The sequence below is a fragment of the Bradysia coprophila genome, assembly GCF_014529535.1.
Source record: "Bradysia coprophila strain Holo2 chromosome IV unlocalized genomic scaffold, BU_Bcop_v1 contig_106, whole genome shotgun sequence".
Lineage (NCBI taxonomy): Eukaryota > Metazoa > Arthropoda > Insecta > Diptera > Sciaridae > Bradysia > Bradysia coprophila.
In genome coordinates, this window is record NW_023503372.1 from 4,431,611 (window position 1) to 4,452,595 (window position 20,985).

Consider the following 20,985-nt stretch of genomic DNA (forward strand, 5'->3'; position numbering starts at 1 on the left):
GTTAATTTCAAACTCTCGTCGATTAAATCTCACTTAAACTTCTACATGTATCATTTAGACAACTTTGAGCTTAATTTGTAGCAAACTCTCAAGGAATATTCAACAAATTATAGTTTAATTGAACGAAGAATATGCTCCCATTTAGGTCATACTGTTGAACGAGTGTATATAAGTTGGAAAGTTTACACTTACTAAAACAATGTCCGACGCACTGTAACAAATTCTATCTCTGTCAACGGCAACGTATACATTTTAATCTCCTTTAATCAATGATAGTTTGTAATTATCTTCCTGTGGGGATTTGCAACAAATCCAATAATTTTGTATCATTCCAGTGCAACAACAATCGAACTGTTATTAATGGTGATTGTATAAGACGATTATACGAAGAATCCAGCACACCCATTTATTCATTATCGAGAGCTGGAACTGATTTCAAATTCGAATAAAGTTTCCGTAATTTTTCATTGGTCTGTTCAGGGATGCAGGGTTATATCGATATTCTGTTTCTATATGTTGTATACCCTCCGGGAACATTTTAAATTGTTTTTAAGTTGTTGTATGCTACATTGTTGATTAGGCGTTTGATATCCCATCAATGTTGAACTATGACAATACGCAACTAGGAGGGACATATTGTTATTTAAATGGGAGCGGGCAGATATGGTTTCTGATCATCATGATCTATAGTTAACATCGCCTTATATAACAAAATGTATGTTAAAACAAACGGAGGGGAAGATTCAAGCTAATTGAAATTACTTATAAATCAAATCAAGTAATAGATTCAATGACTATTCAAATAGTGTGTTTGCAGTATGTGAAAGGTTAGATTAGTCGACTTTGCTAGCGCAAATTACGCAGGCTCGAACGGCCGTACTGGACGATAGGGGCAACTGGCTTAAAATTTCAAAGAATAACTTGTTCATGTTTCAGATGATCTGATCATCATTTATTTTGGCCGTCTAATTGTCCGCGTGGGCGAATAGTCACTTCGATTTGTTTTTGTCGTCGCGGAACTTTTTCAGAATTTTTCGGAATTTTTTCAGATTTAAAAAAAATTAATATTTTTAAAGTGAAACCTCACCTGGGTTGGGTATCGGGAGTGAAACACTATTCCATTGAAAATGTAAAAAAAAAATGGTTGGTAGCCCACCCGAAGTCTCAGAGTTTCTTTTTTGTTGTTTCAATTTCCGTGTTGTTGTTCATCTGAACAGTTTGTAAGTTAAAAAGTATTTTCATTGATCTGTTTACTTGAATTTTCAAATTAAATTTTTTTTGTTGTGCTTCATTCCGTTAATGTCTTTTGCAAAAAAGAAATCTCATTAATACAACGGAAAATCGTTTCATGTACACAGAATCTCGTCTAATTGAAAAACTTTTTTTTTCTCTTTTAATGAAAAGTTCCATTGAACAGCTTCAATTTGTTTACATTTACATCTGCAATTACACTCTTCTCTCCCAGGCGTCATCATAAAGAAAAACCATCATGCTGTACACGACTGTACTGTACATGTGTGAAAATATAGAAGACATATGGCTACCTCAATGTGTGTTGCTAACTGGACAGTCGATTACGCTAGACTGGCAGGGTTCAATATGTGAAAAGTAATAGGCAATTGAACTTGGACAATTTTCATTCATTTTTGTTTTCTATTTTTATGCATAAAATTTACTGAGAAGATGGTTGAGACAGGTCGAAGGTCGAATGCTTGAACAACATCTGTTAATGACAGCGAAACTGAAATTTACGACACAATGTAGATAATCTGGTTTTATATTGCAAAATCAAATAAGTTTTATATACAAACTAATGAAGTAGTAGATTTCAGAAGAGAAGTAGATTCGATATTGGTCGATTGATCTTATAGACGAATGTTTTCGGATTTGTCTGTAATCGACTAATTGATGTATCATTAGTTAACATAAATTGAGCTGTGACGCGTTTGGGTTTGGACGAAATGTCTTATTCTTTCTGTGGATAGAGCCAGGAGGTTTTTTTACCGTTGACTTTTGGAATACTTCAATAAAATTCTTAACAAGGTACAGACAATCGTGTATTTTGAGAGCGAAAGTATTTGTCATATGATCTTCCTTTGATTTTCAAGGATTTTTCCTTTAAATGACAAAGGATTTTCAAGCATTTTCACTCTAATTTTAATGATTTTCTTCGATTTTTTTAAGGTTTTTCTTCGATTTTTAAGGTTTTTTTTGCCTTTAATTTGAAAGAATTTTCTTTGATTTCTTTAAGGTTTTTCTTTAAATTTAAAGGAATCTTCAAACATTTTCGTTTGACCGCAAAAGTATTTTCTATGTTGATCTTCTCCCGCTTCTAAATCTAAATTTTTTAAGATATGCCATAAGCTGCCTTCGTAACGAGGTAAGGCTTTTTTCTTCATGACATTATCACATTATATCTGTAATTGTCGTAGTTTTTCTGATAAAACAATCAGAGCAAAGCAGGTGAGTGCATAAATGAAGGAAAATTAAATGCTTCGCACATAAAGTTTGGTAAAGAATTTCGTCTCTGAAGACTTGTTCAGTTCCGGCATGGAACATATTAATAGCAAATTTACCATCGGTTAATTGCTGCAGGAAGTTTATTTTCTTTCGTTTCTCCGCTTAAAGTTACTATTGACTTTTACAAACTGCAATTACTTGTCCCCCCGATGGGACATCAAATGCACACATATTAATATAATGGTCCATTCATTTGCTAAAAAGCTGTAAACTTTTAGTAAATATAAAATTTTAAAATCCGAACTCGTCTCGTGTGGCATGTCATAACTTTTTTGAAAGGCACTTTTCGTCTCTCTAAATATACAGGGTTTTCCATATGAAAGACCCCTAATGTATATTATTTTTCTCGACCTCGTTTACGGCCATTTCCGTTCCGTAGAACAAGAAGAACGCGGTGTTCTTTATTGAGTTAATCTTTCTTTTTCGGTCGCTGGAATGCCTCGTCTTTGTTGAATTCAATGGGGAGACAATCGTTGTATTGGCACAGACCCAACTGCATTATATTGCGTGCTGCGTTGCCGTCTCGGTTCCAATACAAATGCTTTAGCGTTGCCGTTGTATTAACTGTGTAGGTGGTTGATTTTAGTTTAATACGCGCAGCCATTCTCATCTTATCGCCAAACGACCATCGTTTTGTTCGTTCCATTGCAACTCGTTGCGCCCTCTCGAACTGTGTCGGTTTGGGATAATCTTCTGTGATCGGAATCATTGCTTCTGCGATAACTTTTTTCCGTTGGTATGTCGATACTAGATTCGTTGACGTGGAATTCTCAGCCAGCTTACAATTATGGCATAATTTAAGCCGTTCTTTAGAAAACTCTACATCGTCGAGCGTTTCGTAGCATCGACTACACTTCTTCGTTGTACAATATTCATCGATGGTGGCGTCAACATACGTTTGCGGGATCTGCTTCAAATAACGGACGATTGGTGCATTTCCGGGTGACCGCCTATGACCTTTGATTGTTGAATTTGCCGGTGTTGAACAGTTGCCCACGAAGACTACACGTATTTTGCTCGGTTGTGTCGTTGCTTTGTCGTGAACGTTTATGTCGCCAACAATCTCCTTTGCCATTGCCATCATTTGCTTTTGCGTCGAACGAAACTTATCGAACTTTACGTTTGTTACCACTCGTTGCATATATGTGGCTGTGCCCTCGTTGAACCATTTCAGTCTGGAATCCAGAAATTTGATATAATCAGGTGATCGTTGCGATGGCTCTATGGGTTGGCTTTGTCTATCCTTCTGGTAACGTTCATCGAATTCTCCATGCAGTTTCTTGCCTTTTCGTTGACGTCTAGCGAATCCTGTAGTCAAATTTCATAATGTTAAAACCAATTGAAGATAATCAAAAAATCAGGAGAAGGTCTGAAGATGCTTACCTGCTTTATAGTGGTAATCTTTCGATTTGTGCAACACATTGGACTCATGAACTTCGTAGCCGTCGGATGATTTGCTCCATTTCCGTATTACTGTCGCGGCAACATTGCGGACGCCTAAGTCGACACCAGAAACACTCAAATCTTCCATATTGGTGATGTTCGTCAAAGCGGAGACAATTGCTGGATCGGTTCTGGTTGAAACAGAAAATCATTTTGTGAGTATTTCGGCGATTTCATAGACTAAATGTGGTAAACTTACTTTATGGTCTTTGCGTTATCATCATCATCATCATCATCATCGTCTTCCGATTCAGACTCTGAATCTGAATCAATCACATCGTGTTTCCGTTTCCTATTGCTTGCCATTTCGAGAATTTCAGCTTTGGTGAGTTCTTTTTCTTTCCGTAGCTTGCAATATTGGATTGACACGTCGCTGCCGTTGGTCGTAATCCTTCCTCCAAATTTCTTCGTTGCCGTTTCCATTTTCTGAATGTTGAACAGGAAATACCAGAACGGATTCGTGGTTTTTCTATTTGGATCGTCGTCGATTTGGAGTTCCAAAAATTCGGCCTGATTCAGGATAGCCTTGAATTGTGGAAGGTTTTTCAGGATGTCGAACAATGCTTTCGTGTCAATTGGAAAGTGCATAGTGTGGAAGCTGTTTTGTGGCACGACTATGAAATTAGGTAGCTTTGCATAATGTGTTGCCTCTGGATCGATTTCACGTTTCTTTTTCGTCCCACCAGCCTGACGTTTGTTTTCAGTAGAAGATGGTTCTGGTTTCGACTCGTTTTTTCTTTTTCGTTTGCGTTTCCGTTTGCGTTTCCGTTTCTTTTTTTCCTTTATTATGCCGGCATCAATCAAAGTTTGTTTTCGTGACAAATTGATCTCGTATATACGACGTTGCAACCTTACCATTGCTGGAACCATTTGAAACCAGTTAAGACGTGGGCCATTGTTTTGTGTCTTCTTTTTCTTTTTCTTCGATTTCTTTGTGGTTTTCTTTGGAGCTGCACATTTCCGTTTCCGTTTCGGTTTTCCTAAGTCGTCATCACCATCCTCTTTAAAATCGTATCGAAGTCGTTCAAAATACGATCTGCCGCCATGATTGAAATTGGGAAATTGGCAAATTTTCTGCAATTCGCATATTAGCTCGTGCTGCACTTCCTCTGCTTGAGTGCATTTTTCCGAATCGAATAGGAATTTGATGGTGTGGTAGATTTTGTTGTTGATATCCTTTCGATTCTCTTTGCCACATACGTCCTTCTTCTTTTTCCCATCTCGTAGCTTGAAAGCTAACCATTTCCTTATTCGTGAATATAAATGAGTGGTTATATTCGTTTTGAAATTGGTCGCAAATGTATCCACAATCGAGTTCCACGCATTTTGGGACGTTTCCGTGAAATACGTTTCCACATCGTACTTTCTGCAGAGATCGAAGAACGTATTGTGTTTATCCGGTCGAGGTTTCTTTGCTTTAGCAGTATTTCTTTGAAATTGCTTAAATTCCAAAATCATTTCTTTCCAATTGAACTCTTCTTCGAATATACGATCGATTTCGTTGCCGTTTTCTGGGTCGCTGATTGTGTTGTAGACGTCGAAGTAAACGAGGCTGGAAAACAAAATTGCCAGTTTGGACAATTCTACAGCCTGTTTGTTCATTATATCGAACACTTTCGTCGCAACTTCCGTCTTTTCCGTCGCCAGTGGTTCCAGTACTCTTTGCTTCTTAATTATCGTTTCACCGTCGATAATTAAAGGACGCAGTTTTTGCTTGACCGTAGTGATGTCGAATCTGTTGTTTGCATTCTGTATTCGTCGCCAATTGTTCGTGTCCGTCTCGATGGGTTTTTGCAAAGTTTCTTCGTGAGTCTTCTTGACGTGATTCTTTAGATTGAGGAACGCTGAATAATTGACGTTACAAGTGGCAAATGGACACGTAAATCGGCGTATCGATTTATCGAAAACGTTTCCGAGAAAAATGATTTCTTCGAGTTGCGTTTGTATCACGGCCCGGTTGCCATTTTCATCGTCGTCTTTTCTTTGCTGAGCTTTCGATGCCTTTGACCGTTTCGTTGACGTTGACCGTTTCGTAGTTGCTTCATCAGCATCACCAGCCTCATCAGCACTGTCTTGCTGCGTTTTCGTTACCTTTGACCGCTTCGATGCCTTTGACCGTTTTGTTGACGTTGACCGTTTCGTAGTTTCTTCATCAGCATCACCAGCCTCATCTGCACTGTCTTGCTGCGTTTTCGTTGCCTTTGACCGTTTCGATGCCTTTGACCGTTTCGTTGACGTTGACCGTTTCGTAGTTGCTTCAACAGCATCACTAGCCTCATCAGTGGATGCAGCACGTTTACGGTTGGACTGAACTGGCGTCTGCTTCACTTCAGGTTTCGTTGAAGTGGAGTGAGCCTTTTTGCTCGGTCGTTTCCGTTGCATCTGTTTTAGTTGCGCAATAGTTGCTTCTCCATCCGTGTCCCATTCGGATCCGTATTCCATAGGGGGAGGCGACTGTCGAATGGGTAATGGATGTGCCACTTCTTGCGTACTACCTGTTCGACCGCTACCAATGATGCTGGACGTGGTATTTCGGTGAGAGGTAATATTGATGGCTGGATTAGATGCAGCTGTAGCATTACTTGGCGATGAGGAGCGATCTTTTGTCGTTGCATTTAGGAGATCGGCATTTATGGCAGCACTACTGACGGGTGGTTTCTTCGGAGCTGCAGCCACATTCGGAAGCTTCGGCGGCGAATCTAGAACGTTAACGTTAACGTTGCTACTGACGGGTGGTTTCTTCGGAATGACGTTCTTTCGTCGGCCTACTGCAGCCACATTCGGAAGCTTTGGCGGCGAATCTAGAATGTTAAATGGTTTTTGTTAGTTTTCGGATTTGCATTATCAAGATTATTTCCAATTACTGTAAACTTTTTTCGTTGACACGAAATCATCGTCTGAATCTTTGCCGTTACCGTTACCGTTGCTTTGACCTGATAAGAAAAAGTTACGAATTTTTAGCAATTTCAATTGCACATTGTGAACAGATTTTCTTACCTCGTTTCTTCGGTTTTTTATTGCCTTTTTGCTGGCGTTGATGTTGCCATTTTCTTTGCCGTTTCTCAATGTCTGTGTCCGAGTCCGAACTTAATTCCTTTGTGTTTTTCATGTTAATTTATTTCTGTAAACATAGACACAATTATTAAATTAAGCGATGAATTTGAGGTTTATTGTTTAGGCTATAGTTTTTTGCCTAATATTTTTGGCTGGCTGTTTTTTATGCCTTTTTTTATACGGCTACAGTTTTTTGCCTAATATTTTTGGCTGGCTGTTTTTTATGCCTTTTTTTTCGGCTAAAGTTTTTTGCCTAATATTTTTGGCTGGCTGTTTTTTATGCCTTTTTTATTTTGCTTTTTTATTAGTTTTTTCATTATATTGATGTTATATTCAATATTCAGTTTCAAACTTTCCAAACTTTTACAAAGTATCAATTAGATCAATGACTTAATTCACTTTTGCCGAAAAATTGACAATTATTGTTAATTTAAAGCCAATAGAAAATCTATGGCACAATGTTTTAGATACTTTGTAAAAGTTGAAGACTGTAAGAAACTGAATATGATCACTTCACAAACACTTTTTCACACTTAGTCGAGACTTTCAACTGCCTTAACATGTAATAATTGTTTTTTTTTACGAAACCAGTCATCACTAGTTTGGTAAATAACTATTGTGCCACCGAGAATTGAAATACGACGGATTTCCACGTCGATAACTAGATTGAAAAGTGCACAATAAGTGATTGTTTATAATGAAAATTAAGAATTTTGTGCATTTGCCTACTTCAATTCTCGGTTGACACAAAACATGATGTGTTATACGTCCACGAACCAATGTGACTTATAACTTATAAGTGACTGACCTATAACTGAAATCGATTGCGTCACGAATACTTTTTCACACTAGAAAATGCGTTAAATTTGGGATGAATGTGGATTACGCGCTCGAACCATATAGATGGCGAAATTAGCTACAACATTCACCACAAATTTTTGTCACATTTTGTATGGAATTAGATGTTTGGACGCCGATTCTTGAAACTTTAAGAATTCGTAACTTGACAAAAAGTATTGGATGACGTGATTTGTTTTTGTTTTTATCAATGCATTTTATCAAATTTATGCTTACCTTCTTTGACCATATTCAATCCTAATTCCCTGAATCGCTAACAATAAAGTGACAAATGAACCATCCAGTCAATGGAACGTTAAATGAAATAAATTTTACTCGATCAAAATGTGTGTACTGTTCATTTATGGAATGATTTGGTTTTGTCTTATTATTGTTAGCGATACGCCTAACGCTATCACTATAAGGTAATGTAGGAGGTACGATGTTCAATTCAATATTATTTACAAATGAAAGCTACACACGTTCGTATTCCGTTTTTGTTTCAGTGTGAAGTTAAAACTTGAAATCAGTTCACTATGAACTACTGAAACTGAGATTGAATTTAGAAATTGGAAAAAAAAAATTGAAGGCAGTACCTCCTACTTCTTTTACCTTGCCTAGCATACCCTACAGATAAATTGCATTTGATTTAGCAATGTCAATATGTTCCATTACCACACACTAATGAAACATATTTACATCACCAAATCGAATGCAATTTACATCCCTAATACCCTAATGTATGCATGGCATACATGGAATTTGCTAAATGGGGAAAACTGTAATGTGCATGTTTCCCTGCCCTGCTCTGCTTCCACCTAAAGGCGGTGGAAACTTCAGAATTGGTTTCCTGAAACCAATGATTTGAGATATGGCAGCCTCCACCGTAACGGTAGCCAAGGTTAAAAACCTTGACCATTGTTCCGCCGGTGCAGGTGGAGGGGAGCTAGTGGTCGCCCTAAAGATCGGTCGGGTGCACATTTAGGCCATGAGTTTAAAAGGGAATGAAAAAGAGTTGGGGGGGTAACTAAAAGGAATGAGGCGGTTAATCTCTTAGACTAACACCGTTGGCGCATACCTTCATCATGTCGGGTATGCACATGGAAGGGAAAATCAATCTTAATTCAAAAACATTGTTCTCGTTGTGATCAGTTACCGTAAGGAAAAATTGAAGACAACGAGAACAAAGTTTTTGAATTAAAATTGATTTTCCATTCGAAATGTGAAAATATAAATCGAAGAAATTCTCAAATAGAATTTTTTGGAACGCGTCGAAAATGGCCGATTGAAACGAAAAATTTCTTCTTTTTTTTTAAACCGTTGTCTTCGATTCATATTTTCACAATTTTGCAATAAATTCACTGAATTCAATGAATTTATTGCAAAAATTCGTTCGCCAGACCTGAAAAAGAAAAGAAAAATTAAATTAAAAGTTGATACAAACCTCCGATCGTATTTGATGTTTCCTCCTTTACAAATCAATATGAAATGGCCGAGTCACCTACAAAAGTTGCTAAAAAAACATTCGAAGATTGCAGGGTTGCATCAATAATTTCGATTATGAAATCGAATCAAACGCTACTGGCTGAGTACATGTACATGTTAGAAGAGAAATTTAGAATCCAGAGAGATTCAATCATTTTTGATTGTAACTAGTTAACTACAATAAGACTTTGTTTATCGGAAATATAATGTTCGACGCAAATATCAATTATTTTGCAATTGAAATCGCGTGTTTCTTTCATATCGTTCCATTGTTTCGTTAGGTAATTTGGTTCAAGGAGTACGGAAATGTACATTGTTGAGCTGTATTATTTACAGATTGATTGCCAATAAGTTGACAAACAATCAGTTATCGTTCATTTGGACAGCCCCAACCTTCATGCTGCTAATGTGTTGCATGGCAATTATTCAATTGTACATGCACACACACACGTGTGAGTCAAAGTGTCAAAAGTTTCAACTTTTCCATATAAACAATTGCTGGGTGACTGCATTTCAGTGGATCATTGCTCTGGTTTCCTAAAAAACGTTTGGCAGTACATCGTACAGGAGGAACAGAAACAGCAGGCTGTTGGCATTGAAAATCCCGTCACGAATCTTAAGGATCAATGGAGTGCGCGCTGTAAGAGATTATTTACTGTCTGACGAGGTGTTGGCAAACGTTTCCCGACATATTGGCACCAAGGATCTTATTTTAACAGCGGTAAGCTTTATCCGTAAATGAACATCCATCTCAGAAGTTGGACATGTAACTGGTGTTCAAGTTGAATTCACAAAGTATCTTCTGGTCATACAGGAATTCCCACCAGACAAATCAACTCTTGCCAACACGTTCAAAGCTGTCGTCGGTGCATTAAACAAATCATCCGGAAACGAAAAATCGTTTGAATTCGTTCGCGATTTTCTTTTCACACAACTGAATCAGAAGGACATCGAAAGTATGTGGGACATTGAACGACCAATCGAATTGTTGCAATAGTATTGTAGGGCGAACAAATTCGCCGAACCGGAACCGCAATTACTGAACGATGCCGGTAAAAATACAATTCTCGCAGTGTACCATGTCGGCATCTACTGTGATCGCAAAATGTTAGCGGCTGGATTTTGCTTTAACAGATTCTACGACATTGAGAATCCACGGCCGTACAATTTCAAAATAACTTTGAAGGAATTGGTGAATCCTAAGAAGTGGAAACGAGACAAAAACGCCGGTTTGATACTGAAAGATACCACAACATCAGGATCGTAAAATGTAACTGCACCACAACAGAAAGTCATTCAGCCCATCAAAGTTCCACTAGCAACATCGAAGGCGAATAAGTCCAAGAAATCGAAGAATTTTCCATCCGAAAAGAAATATGTATCGGCAGCACAGAAGCAAAGGAAGGGTATTCTGTTGTTGGCGAATGTGTTGAAAATGAACGAACAGAAACAGCAAAACAGTGGCACCCAGTCAATATTGAGTAAAATGTTTAAGTGACTTGCGGGGTAGGTAAAATAAAGTTCGACTTGTTTGTGATATCAAACCAAAAATTTTTTTTATTTAAAATTAACACGTTGGATTCACGGCACCGTCGTGGAAGTGAATCTAATCCAGTGGTATCTGTTTCTCAACCATCTGAAAGGAGAAATTTTATCAATTTTCTGTTGGATCTTCAGTCTTTTCACATGCAAAGTTGTTAGCTCGATGGGCAAGCGAAAATAATTTTGCAATAGAATTAAACTGCAAGCAGTGCAAGTACATTCATCCTGCGGCATTGTAAACAATCGATTATCTGTCTCGTGTGCAGGTCTTACTATTCGGAGTTTTTTATTCAATTTTTGTTAAAAGAATTTTTAGGAATTTTCAAAGAATCTTTCAAAGACTCTTTTGAATACCATCCACCGGTAGATGACATAAAAATTCATGAACTTTGCTCTTAGAAATATCCTGTAGATTTCGAACTATTCCAAGACAAAAGTTCGTTAATACAAACGAAAATTAAATTCCAAAATTCGATGCAGTTCGCAAACTGGTTAACTGATTATTTAGCCATCCAACGCTAATTCTGTGTCGAAGAAGAATGATAATCTTACCAAGAAATGGCACGCTTGTACAATAATTTTTTACATTTTTTTGCGTTCTTAAGGTTCGGAAGTGCTGTCTTGCTTAGTAGGTCCATTTTGGTTAGCGTTGGATCAGTCTCATTACGGTTCGTCTCACTCAATTTTCCACTTAACCCTCGTGTAAACGATGCAGCGGAAGCCGAGATTAAAAACACAATCAAATTCATTGGACAGAAGAAATGATGCAAGCGCTGGATGAATTCGAAAACAAGCAGAAAAGTTAAAAGTGCTCTCAAATGCAATGTTAATTCGTTTTTCGTTCTGTAAATTTTTGTGTATAAATTTATGTTAATCCATTGAAATTACGACTTCGTTACATTATATTATTCTATAAAAACTGTTGTCGACTACTTCATTTGTTGAAACGGAAATGGGAAAACCAAAGGAACACAGTACTTCCATTTCCTCTTAAACATAGAAGACACTCATTCTTATTATGCTCGTACAGTTCAAGGTATCGGATTTTATATGATTGGGAAAAGTTTAAGTTATTATTTGAATACTCTGGTAGAGGCTCCATGCGAACGTTTCCTACCCTAGTTAGCTATTGTCTATTGGATAGGCTTTTGCACAAATACAAGGAGAACTTAAAAGGAGACTTACAAATACAAGGAGACTATTATATTGCCGATTGAAATGACTAATCGAATCATAACAATCAGAGAACACATACCCGACCAGTTGTAATAAAGATGCGTCATTTTGTAGGAAAGTCTTTGCATTTGATCAGGTGTCAAATCAGGTGCTCAGGTGTGAGCTTGTGAGACGTGTCGGAAATGTTTTCGTAGTTTTCACTCTTATTTCAATGAGTAAGCACCAATTCAAATAAAAGATTTTCAAACTTGTTACGTTAATACAAAAAAAAATTATTTTATTTATAAATCGTGAGGTTTTACAGATTTTTCTTAACTTTTTTAACATTGTTTCTACATTGTTGCGTTAATACAAAAAAAAATTTTATTTAGTTCAAAAATAAACAAAAAATTCCTTAAATTAATTCAATGGACTCATGGTCGGTCGGTCCGTCTTGGCATAATAGTATAAATTTAGTGACTTACTTTAGTAGACAAAAATAATCTGAGGATTTACTGATCAGTAGCGAGTGACGAATTCTCGACTTCTTCAATCAGCACCAATGTGCATCTCTCTAAATATATAATAAATTCGTTTCGAAAATATCATTATCCGCCCTCGAAACTTTATTTGATTTATTCATCCAATAATCGTATAACGTTATACAATAAACTTAATTATGTCATTCTTATTATTATATAATGCGATTGCGGTATATATAAGGAAATGAAATTTTATGACAACCATGCTCATGCTTATGTTTTATTACACACATCCTCTTCGTTCATATACTGTTCATAGGTATATATATACCACTATATACCACCTACGTTATATGGCTATGTATATCTAGATAGATCTATCTGAGAATGGGTTGCCTAGAGGAAAAGTTTGTATTTAATTAAATATATGTTATTGCAAATAAAAGAAAACCAACATGAAATAAATTCACAAAACCTTTTTTTTGTGTATTTCCGGTTCAAAAACCTATCGGTATATGTACAGCACACATATGTACATTTGGCCGACATATTCATAAGTATTATTTTGTTAAAAAAAAAGACGAAACAACCACCAAGTGGATATATAATACTTCTTCCATACAAACAATTTTATATAAAGTAATCATGTTGTATGAGCGAGAGTTGGTTCTGTTCATTTGTGTAGCTGGGTACGTTTGGTCAAACAATGTTATAAAAGATTTAATATGAAATTCCTTAGTGAAACCGATGGGACTTTGCCGATGAGGTGGTTTATTTCGGGAACATTACATTTTATTTGATTTTGTACGAGCAAAAAAAAAGGCGGATCAACAGAATATGAATATTAAAATCGCACAAAACCAGGGTTTATGGCTTTCGGTCTTTAGTCGTAAACCGCAAATGTTCTTTTTAACTTTTCTTCAGTTATAAACCAATTAAGAATAAAGTGGACTCTTACTTGTAAATGAGAAATTAATTTTAAAGAGATTGAGACTCAGATTGAATTTTGACCGCGACAAAGATTTATTGGCAAGTGAACTCTTACAGTCTCTTCTTTCAGTTTAACTAAACATCTACGAGAGGTTGGTACATAGTCTACTACTTCGTTTGTTTTAGCCGTACATTTTGCTACTGTCAGAAAGATTCAACTACACCGTCTTTTTATAAATCTCTTATTTCTCCAACTTCTCTCATTCTTTCAAAACGAATATATAGAGAAATGAGAGAAGTAAGAGAAATAAGAAATTTAGAAAAAGACGGTATAGTTGAATGTTTTTGACAGTATAGACAAAACAAACCAGAGGTCGTTTTCTTCTTTTTGTCGTTGTTGTCGGCAATAACTGAAGAAGTCTTAAGCTTGTGCTTTGTTTTCTGTTTTACACTCTCTGTTATTTTGACTTGTGTAGTTACAAACGCCAGACTTTAAGTTATTTGTTTTGAATTATTCAAATGTGAAATGTGCATGCGACGGGCATAGAAATCCCTTTCTTAGTCAAAAGAAAATCCTTCAAAATTTTACGAACGAAAATCCTCAAAATCTTAGAAAATCCTTAAAAGGACCTAGAAAATCAAATCAAAAGAAGTAAACGCTGAAAATTGAAAAATCTTTTGAAATACCATCCAGAAAGAGTAAAAAATCTGCGGAAAACGATAGGAATATCTTTTATCTAAATTTTCAATTATCTGTCCCTCAGGTGCAACAGGAATGTGTTTTATAGAAATTGATCTCTCAATGGAATTTGGTAAATGAAATTTAGTGAAGTAATTCTTAATATTATATACTGCTTGTAGCTATAGGAAATATGCTGACACGTAATAGGTGTTTCAAATTTTTGTCCGACCTCACAACAAAAAAATTGTGCACAGACTTTTCGATAAAATTTTATAGCACAAGTCTCTCAACTTCGTGTTGCGATTGAATTGGATTGAATTGGTCTCACTCCAGATTTTTTTTTTGAAATTGAACCGTTTGCAAGATATAACCCACATCTTTTATAATTACGTAAGGATTTCAAAGCTAAAAGAAATATAATGATTCTTTACACCGGATAGCGTACAACCCAGAAGGAAAGATGAAACAAAGAGGTGATTTTAATTGTTGGTCGATTACATAGAAAATGAATGGGAAAAGGAACAATATCCACTTGTTGTAAGCTGCAATTTTATTAGAAATCCAGGTTTTAGTTTACAAGTCTATAATTTATAGATTTTAAATACAATAAATACAAGCTTGAACATTCCTTTTTACTCTGCTACAAATCACTGCCATTTATAGAAACGTTTCTCTTTAAATAAAGACCAATGTTTGCATTATAAACTAACGTACCGATCGTATCCCGTCTAGCAAAATGCAAAACAAGATTATCCTTAAAACAAACATCATACCATTAACTTAACAGTAATATAAGTATAACTAAGACAAAAAGATCAATCCTTTCAGACCCTTTTTTTAAACAAACTTTTTTTTATTATCAATGATTTCGTTATAAAACATATTTTATGATGGCTGTATCTCACTCTCTCGTCGCAACGCTATATAAGAATGATAACCATTTGAATTTATTTCTTTCTTTCTTTTCTTTCAGATTTAATTCGATTTAACCATTCCAAGGATACACCTATACAGTTTGTTCAATCACAATCGATATAATCAAAAAGATGGCTATCTCAAAGCAAATCTATTAGGGTAAGTATTAATAAAATATCTCTTTCTATCTCTCGTTTCTTTTTTTTTTATGAAATTCAGATGTAACAAAAGCATTAAAAAAAATTTTATTCGAGTTCACGACAATACTTTTATTTCGGGAAAGGGGCAAATAAACTTTATTTTTCGTTTTCGATAATAATTTATGAGAAAATAAAAAAAAATTCCTTCGACAAATGAGCGAAATAAAAAGGAATCCCTTGAACGTGAATAGAGTTTTTGATTGTTTTTTTTTCGCTCTATAGACCCAACTACCATTAAATACGACACTTGAGATTGATATTCAAATTTTTATGATAACAGTAAATTATCTCCTCATATCCTCCTGTCGCGATTTTCAGTCATATGAAGATATCCTACTTTATTGTGCAGTTTAAACCGAGAGAAAATCAAAGGAAGTGAGTAAAGAAGAAGGTTCCGTAATGATGGCGGATTTAAGGTTCTCAGGGTTTAATTAGAGTCACAGTTCAGGTGTCATACACAAATGGCATCACGCCATGAGGGGGATGTAATAGTGAAAACGTTCTAACTTTGAGTCAATGTTGTTAGGGTTATTTGGGAACCCTAGGTAAACGCTTACGCATTTCACATTTTTCTACTAACAATGTTAGTCTAACATGCTTTGAAGATCGTTCGGGACAGGTAGATCTACATCCGTAGGTCCACCATCCCTTCATCCCTTAAAATCAGCTCATTGCAGACTACATGTATATTGTTCATATATCTACCGACTCTATCACTTCTTTTAATTTGACAATGTTGAATACTCTGATGCGAAATCTTTTACTTCATTTTGTTTAACATACATCTTACTGTATAAATTTACATTTGTGAGTGCTAATCGTTTATTTTTGTCTCTGATGTCGATAACAGATGTTTTTACAGCGAGAACGACCGTAATGATCTTAAGCTGTATGTAAACTATTGCTGTGACCGAAGATCACTGAATTTTTAAACTATCAACGTGTCTTCAGCACAAGAAAGGAATCAACAATTTTGTTATTCTAACAGGTGATGAAACGCAGCGAAACACTATTATATACATTCTCATTACATTCTTATTATATGATTCGTCGTACATTGGATGATTGACAAAGAAAAGTTTACTCAATAGCTTTCTCTTCGTTAAAAATGTGTTTGCATAAGAGGAGTATGATGTATGTATACAACAAAAGTATCGAATTGCAAACTGTTTTCGTAAACCTTGGAAATAATTACTGTTCAACCATCAGAACGTAATACAAGAATGGGCTGGCTTCCATAAATGTAATTATTATTATGGGAAAATTTTCCTGCCTCTCGTTAGCAGGTTAGAATGTATTGTAGATGCCGTAATTATCGATCTCTATCGTTCCACGGCACCATTAAAATTCATGCTTATGATTTTATATTAACATTTTTGAAATTTAGTCCGTATAAAGCGCCGTTATTACGATTGCAAAGCACACGGTTCTTATATTTATAGCACCTCTATGCGATGGAAACAGAATTTCCATTGACGATACGGAGTAAAAATGGGTTTAACTTTAACAATTCAATAATCTGCATCCAAAGCCTTCAGTTAATTTTTTTAGAATTATTCACATTTATAGCATTTTAATTGATGATCAGGTGCCACGCAATCGAATTACTCAAACAGGTGGGAGTGTGAACGTGTGCTATTATAAATTATAATTCTTAAAGTATTGAGATTTTCTTCGCTTATTTAGTCGTTTCGTTGGCATAAAGTTGTTTACTGTACACCGTAAATACGCTCCGCCCGGTAGTTGCAATTTTGTTATGTAAAAACAAATCACGTAAATTAATGTAATAGACCGAGAGTGCACACAAAGCTTTGGGTGGATTATTTTACCTTTTTCCATAGCAATATTCCTAGCATTAACATCTAAAATATTTGGAGGTTGTAGGTATATGGAGGCAGTGCCATGATTTTTCTATTAGCTTTCATTATAATGCTGGCTTAGAATGTTCGTTTATATCAGGCATCGGGCGAACCTTTCTGCGACATTTACAATGCGAGACTTTTACTAATACGAAAAAAATATCTTCAACTGGAATTTTTGCCCTGATTGAAACGAATATGTCCGTAACTAGGAAGGAAATGTTGAAAAGTCGAATTTTTGCCTGAGATAATGTACATACTTCTGCAACGAAAACCTTGATTATTGACATCGGCTTCGCCTCGGATTTTCATTTTTCGTCCGAGTTACGTGCGTTATATATGGAAAACACGGTTTTTAGTGCAGAAGCATGTAAATCATCTTATGCGAATATCTGACTTTTCAACTTTTCCGTCCAAATATGTATTTCAGTTACTCATCAGGGCACAGCTTGCAGTTGAATATATGTCTCCATCGTAATTACCAAAATATCTTTATAACTCTGGGGTTTTGCCGTTTTTTCAGTCATTCCATGATGACGATGACATGTAAAAATATTAAAGGACTCCGCTAGATGGTCTAAAATAACGTCTCGATTAAATTTCGCTTTTACCTTTATGCATCGTCAGTCGCTTTGAAAAGAGCAATTTTATGGAGAGCAAAGCGATTTTTTGTCAATAGATGTACGTATATGAAAGAACATTTAATAAATGTAAAACGTTTACACGTCAACTGCAAGTTCATACATCGATAATCTTTTAGTAAAATTTATGCAGTGAAAAATTCGTCAATCGTCCACTTTAAAATTCATAAATCGATTGAAAACTCACACTACTCACAATCGACGATGTGGAACTACTGCGAAAGTGAATGCAGGGAAAATTAATTTTTAAAGCGCTTTAAGAGCATGTACCTACGATATTTGACAGTAAATTCAACATTTATGCACCCCATGAGAAATGTAAAATGTTTTATGGAACGAGAATGACTTGTAAAAAAATAGTCGATACCGTGGCGGAGCTTCCATAAAAACAAATTTGACTTGTCAAAATGTTGTTACCATCACTTAGAACGGACAGAGTAGAAAAGTTGACTTTTTTAGAAGCTCTGGTTGGTGTTGTTACCAAAGCAAAAAAAAATGTTAAATTAAGTGAAGTAAGAGATTGTTTTGTGGAATTTTTTTGTGTGCCCAGGCAAGATTTTGAATCGACGCTAAGCATGATCTAAGCTGAAAATTGTTCTACGATATGCCTCTATTTTTGTCTTAAGTCACTCTAACACTCGAAACATACAACCGCCCATAAAATGAGGAGTGTTATGTATTATTCTTCTCAAATGTTGGACCTACATCTTCAATTTTACACGGTTTTTAGACATTCTATGGATCAAAAATGTCGCCAAAAAATATAGTTATAGCTACCGGGCAGCTCAAACAATAGTTATTTGTTCACCGATGGATGAAAAGTTGGAAATTTCATCTCATGTTGATTCAGCCGACAAGGTCTCGACCAAGGTATTAATGAACGTAGGCCAAGGATTAGTTTTAAATTAAGCATGAGCTCGTGAGCTCCAATAATTCAAAATATTTCAGCTCTTAATTTCATTTCACATTTCATTCCGATTAAGAAATATCTTGTTTTAAGAAAGCTTGGAAAAATGAAATTATTTCAAAAATCATTTATTCCAATTATTAACAATAATAAAAAAGAATGTATTTCCTCGCACACGATGTATTAGTAACCTCAGCCTCGTCTCGGGTTCACAATTCCATCTAGTGGCAGAAAAACCTTCATACCTACGTTGATCGATAAATAACTATTCTAATAATATTATACCTAGTTAGAATACAATTTAAGATCTATCCACTCCATTAACTTCATATCTTTGTACCAAAAACTTTAAATTCATTTAAGGACCATTTACGCTGACACTACGTTCAGACATTTAAACTGCACCAATTAGCAGTCGGTTTTAACTCTCTAACTAAACAAACCATTTTAATTAACGTTTCAATTACAACAAAGTCTGCACCTAAAACTTAATGTACTTTAAATTTGTCATTATTTTTAGATTACACGATTATAAAATAGATTTATTATGTGGCCAGACGATTTTATTTTGAAATAAAGAGGACTAAGAAAGTAATTAAAAATTCACTGTGATAGCTCAGCAACGCGTTGCTGAAAGAAACGGAATTAATTAGCACTTTGGGGCTTTAATAAATTAATTTATTTCTCGTACTTCTTTTCTGTGTACTGACGCTTTTATTTAACCGTTACGGTAGAGTGTAAGAGGAAGTCAACCCATTCCATTTAATTTGCAAACGCAACTTACAATGTAATTCAATGTGTACACGTTCATTATTAATAAGAACGTAGAAAATGTAATCGCGTCGAGATTCTATTAAATTTTTTATTACAGAAAGTAGTGATTGAAAATGCTCCCATTTTCCACGTATATTGTTTTGCATGTGTCGTGAGCATTTACCGCAACTTTAATTATACTTTTCGATTCACAACAGGGGCTTTTTATGTTGTTTTGTTACTGGAAAAGTAAACATCGTGGCTAAATTTCCACATTTTTCATCATATTGAATTTAAAAACAAATTTATTGAGTGGTTTCCGACTTTTTCATACAAATAACTGCACGGTGTTCAGTTGATAATACACAGAGGAAAATTGTGATCAAAATTGACTTTGTTTTCATTGGCCTCACCTTTGGACTGATCAGAGCGAACAAAAGTATCCATGACAGAAATTTGGAATCTATTACTTCTGGTACGTTGCAATCTGTAACATAGTGGTTTTTTCCATTTTCCTCTGGAACAAAAAGCAAAAGTTTTTCTGAAACATTTGTTATTGTTTGTTGAAACTAATGAAGTAAAAGATTTGGTACCGGTATGCTTTACCAAAAAATAATCAGTTTTTAAGAAACGTTCTTACCGGCTTCAATCAGAACTTCCGTACTTCCGTAGAGAGCAGTCCACTTTAAATTATCAATTAAACCATTGACAATGTTCCTAGCGGTTCCGATTGAGCTTATAAATTGATTTAATTTTAAAATGGAATTCATAAATCGTTTCGATGAAAAATATAAGAAAAAAATTGTGGAAAAGTCAGTTGGGAATTTAATATGAGAATTTTCGTCTGTGTACACATTACATGCTGCGAAAAAAATGATTATACGATGCAATTTCAGTCGCATGCTTTCGTATACAGATTTTTAATAAAGCAATTTTCCGAAGAATGGCAGTATACGCAATAGTTTGATGGGGAAAAATGCAAAAAATCAGCAAGAAAACAATGCACCAAGAAAAAATCATTTATTTTCAATAAATGAGTTGAGGAAGTTGACTTTGTCCCGTTCTCGTTCCAAAATGACCGTAAATTTGACAAGAACGCAAAGTATCCTTTTTTGTTTGATCAATTAAATTGAATCTGTGTGTAATTGTGTAAGTCTCTTGAAAAAAAGAAGAAGAAAAAACGAGGTAAAGTCTGGAGAACTTCCCATTGAAAATCAAAATGTTCTGTTTCACTTTCATTGCCTCCCCCACAAAAAAAATCTCTTTCAAAAAGAAACCCTTTTAATTAGAAAAATTGAATAATTCCTAGGATTAAACCAACTCAGAAAAAAGCCAGAGTGTAACTGATACAAAGTTAATGTATAAACACACCGAACTTGCTTGTGTATGGTCTTGAGAAAGGGTAGGATATTTTTCTAAATTTCCGATAAAAATGATTTATTAAGTGAACGGGGGTGTGTTGGATGTCGTTTAATTTACTTGCGATTTTACAATCTCGGTATAGTTTTTTTTTTTAAATTATTATTCCTTGGTCTGTTTGTTTCATTTATTTCTATTAGAACTACAGTCGATTTCAGTGC

The 20,985-nt window shown here is 35.3% G+C and overlaps 3 protein-coding genes across 3 annotated transcripts in view; 1 reads left to right on the forward strand and 2 right to left on the reverse strand.

Moving 5' to 3' along the window:
* LOC119071045 (somatostatin receptor type 2-like) overlaps window positions 1-20,985 on the forward strand; it is a 76,466-nt gene that overhangs the window by 42,028 nt on the left and 13,453 nt on the right. The window contains exon 2 of the mRNA XM_037175647.1: window positions 15,104-15,204. The gene's annotated coding sequence lies outside the window, so the exon portion shown is untranslated. The remainder of the gene's footprint in view (window positions 1-15,103; window positions 15,205-20,985) is intronic.
* LOC119071044 lies at window positions 2,852-5,594 on the reverse strand. Its single transcript, XM_037175645.1, has 3 exons — window positions 4,163-5,594; window positions 3,904-4,094; window positions 2,852-3,828 (listed from the first exon to the last, which is right to left on the reverse strand). Exons 1-3 carry the CDS (start codon window positions 5,563-5,565, stop codon window positions 2,930-2,932), a joined length of 2,493 nt encoding a protein of 830 aa, XP_037031540.1. The 5' UTR covers window positions 5,566-5,594; the 3' UTR covers window positions 2,852-2,929.
* Window positions 5,793-7,124, reverse strand: LOC119070713 (nucleolin 1-like). Its single transcript, XM_037175166.1, has 4 exons — window positions 6,961-7,124; window positions 6,828-6,896; window positions 5,914-6,764; window positions 5,793-5,807 (listed from the first exon to the last, which is right to left on the reverse strand). Exons 1-4 carry the CDS (start codon window positions 7,070-7,072, stop codon window positions 5,793-5,795), a joined length of 1,047 nt encoding a protein of 348 aa, XP_037031061.1. The 5' UTR covers window positions 7,073-7,124.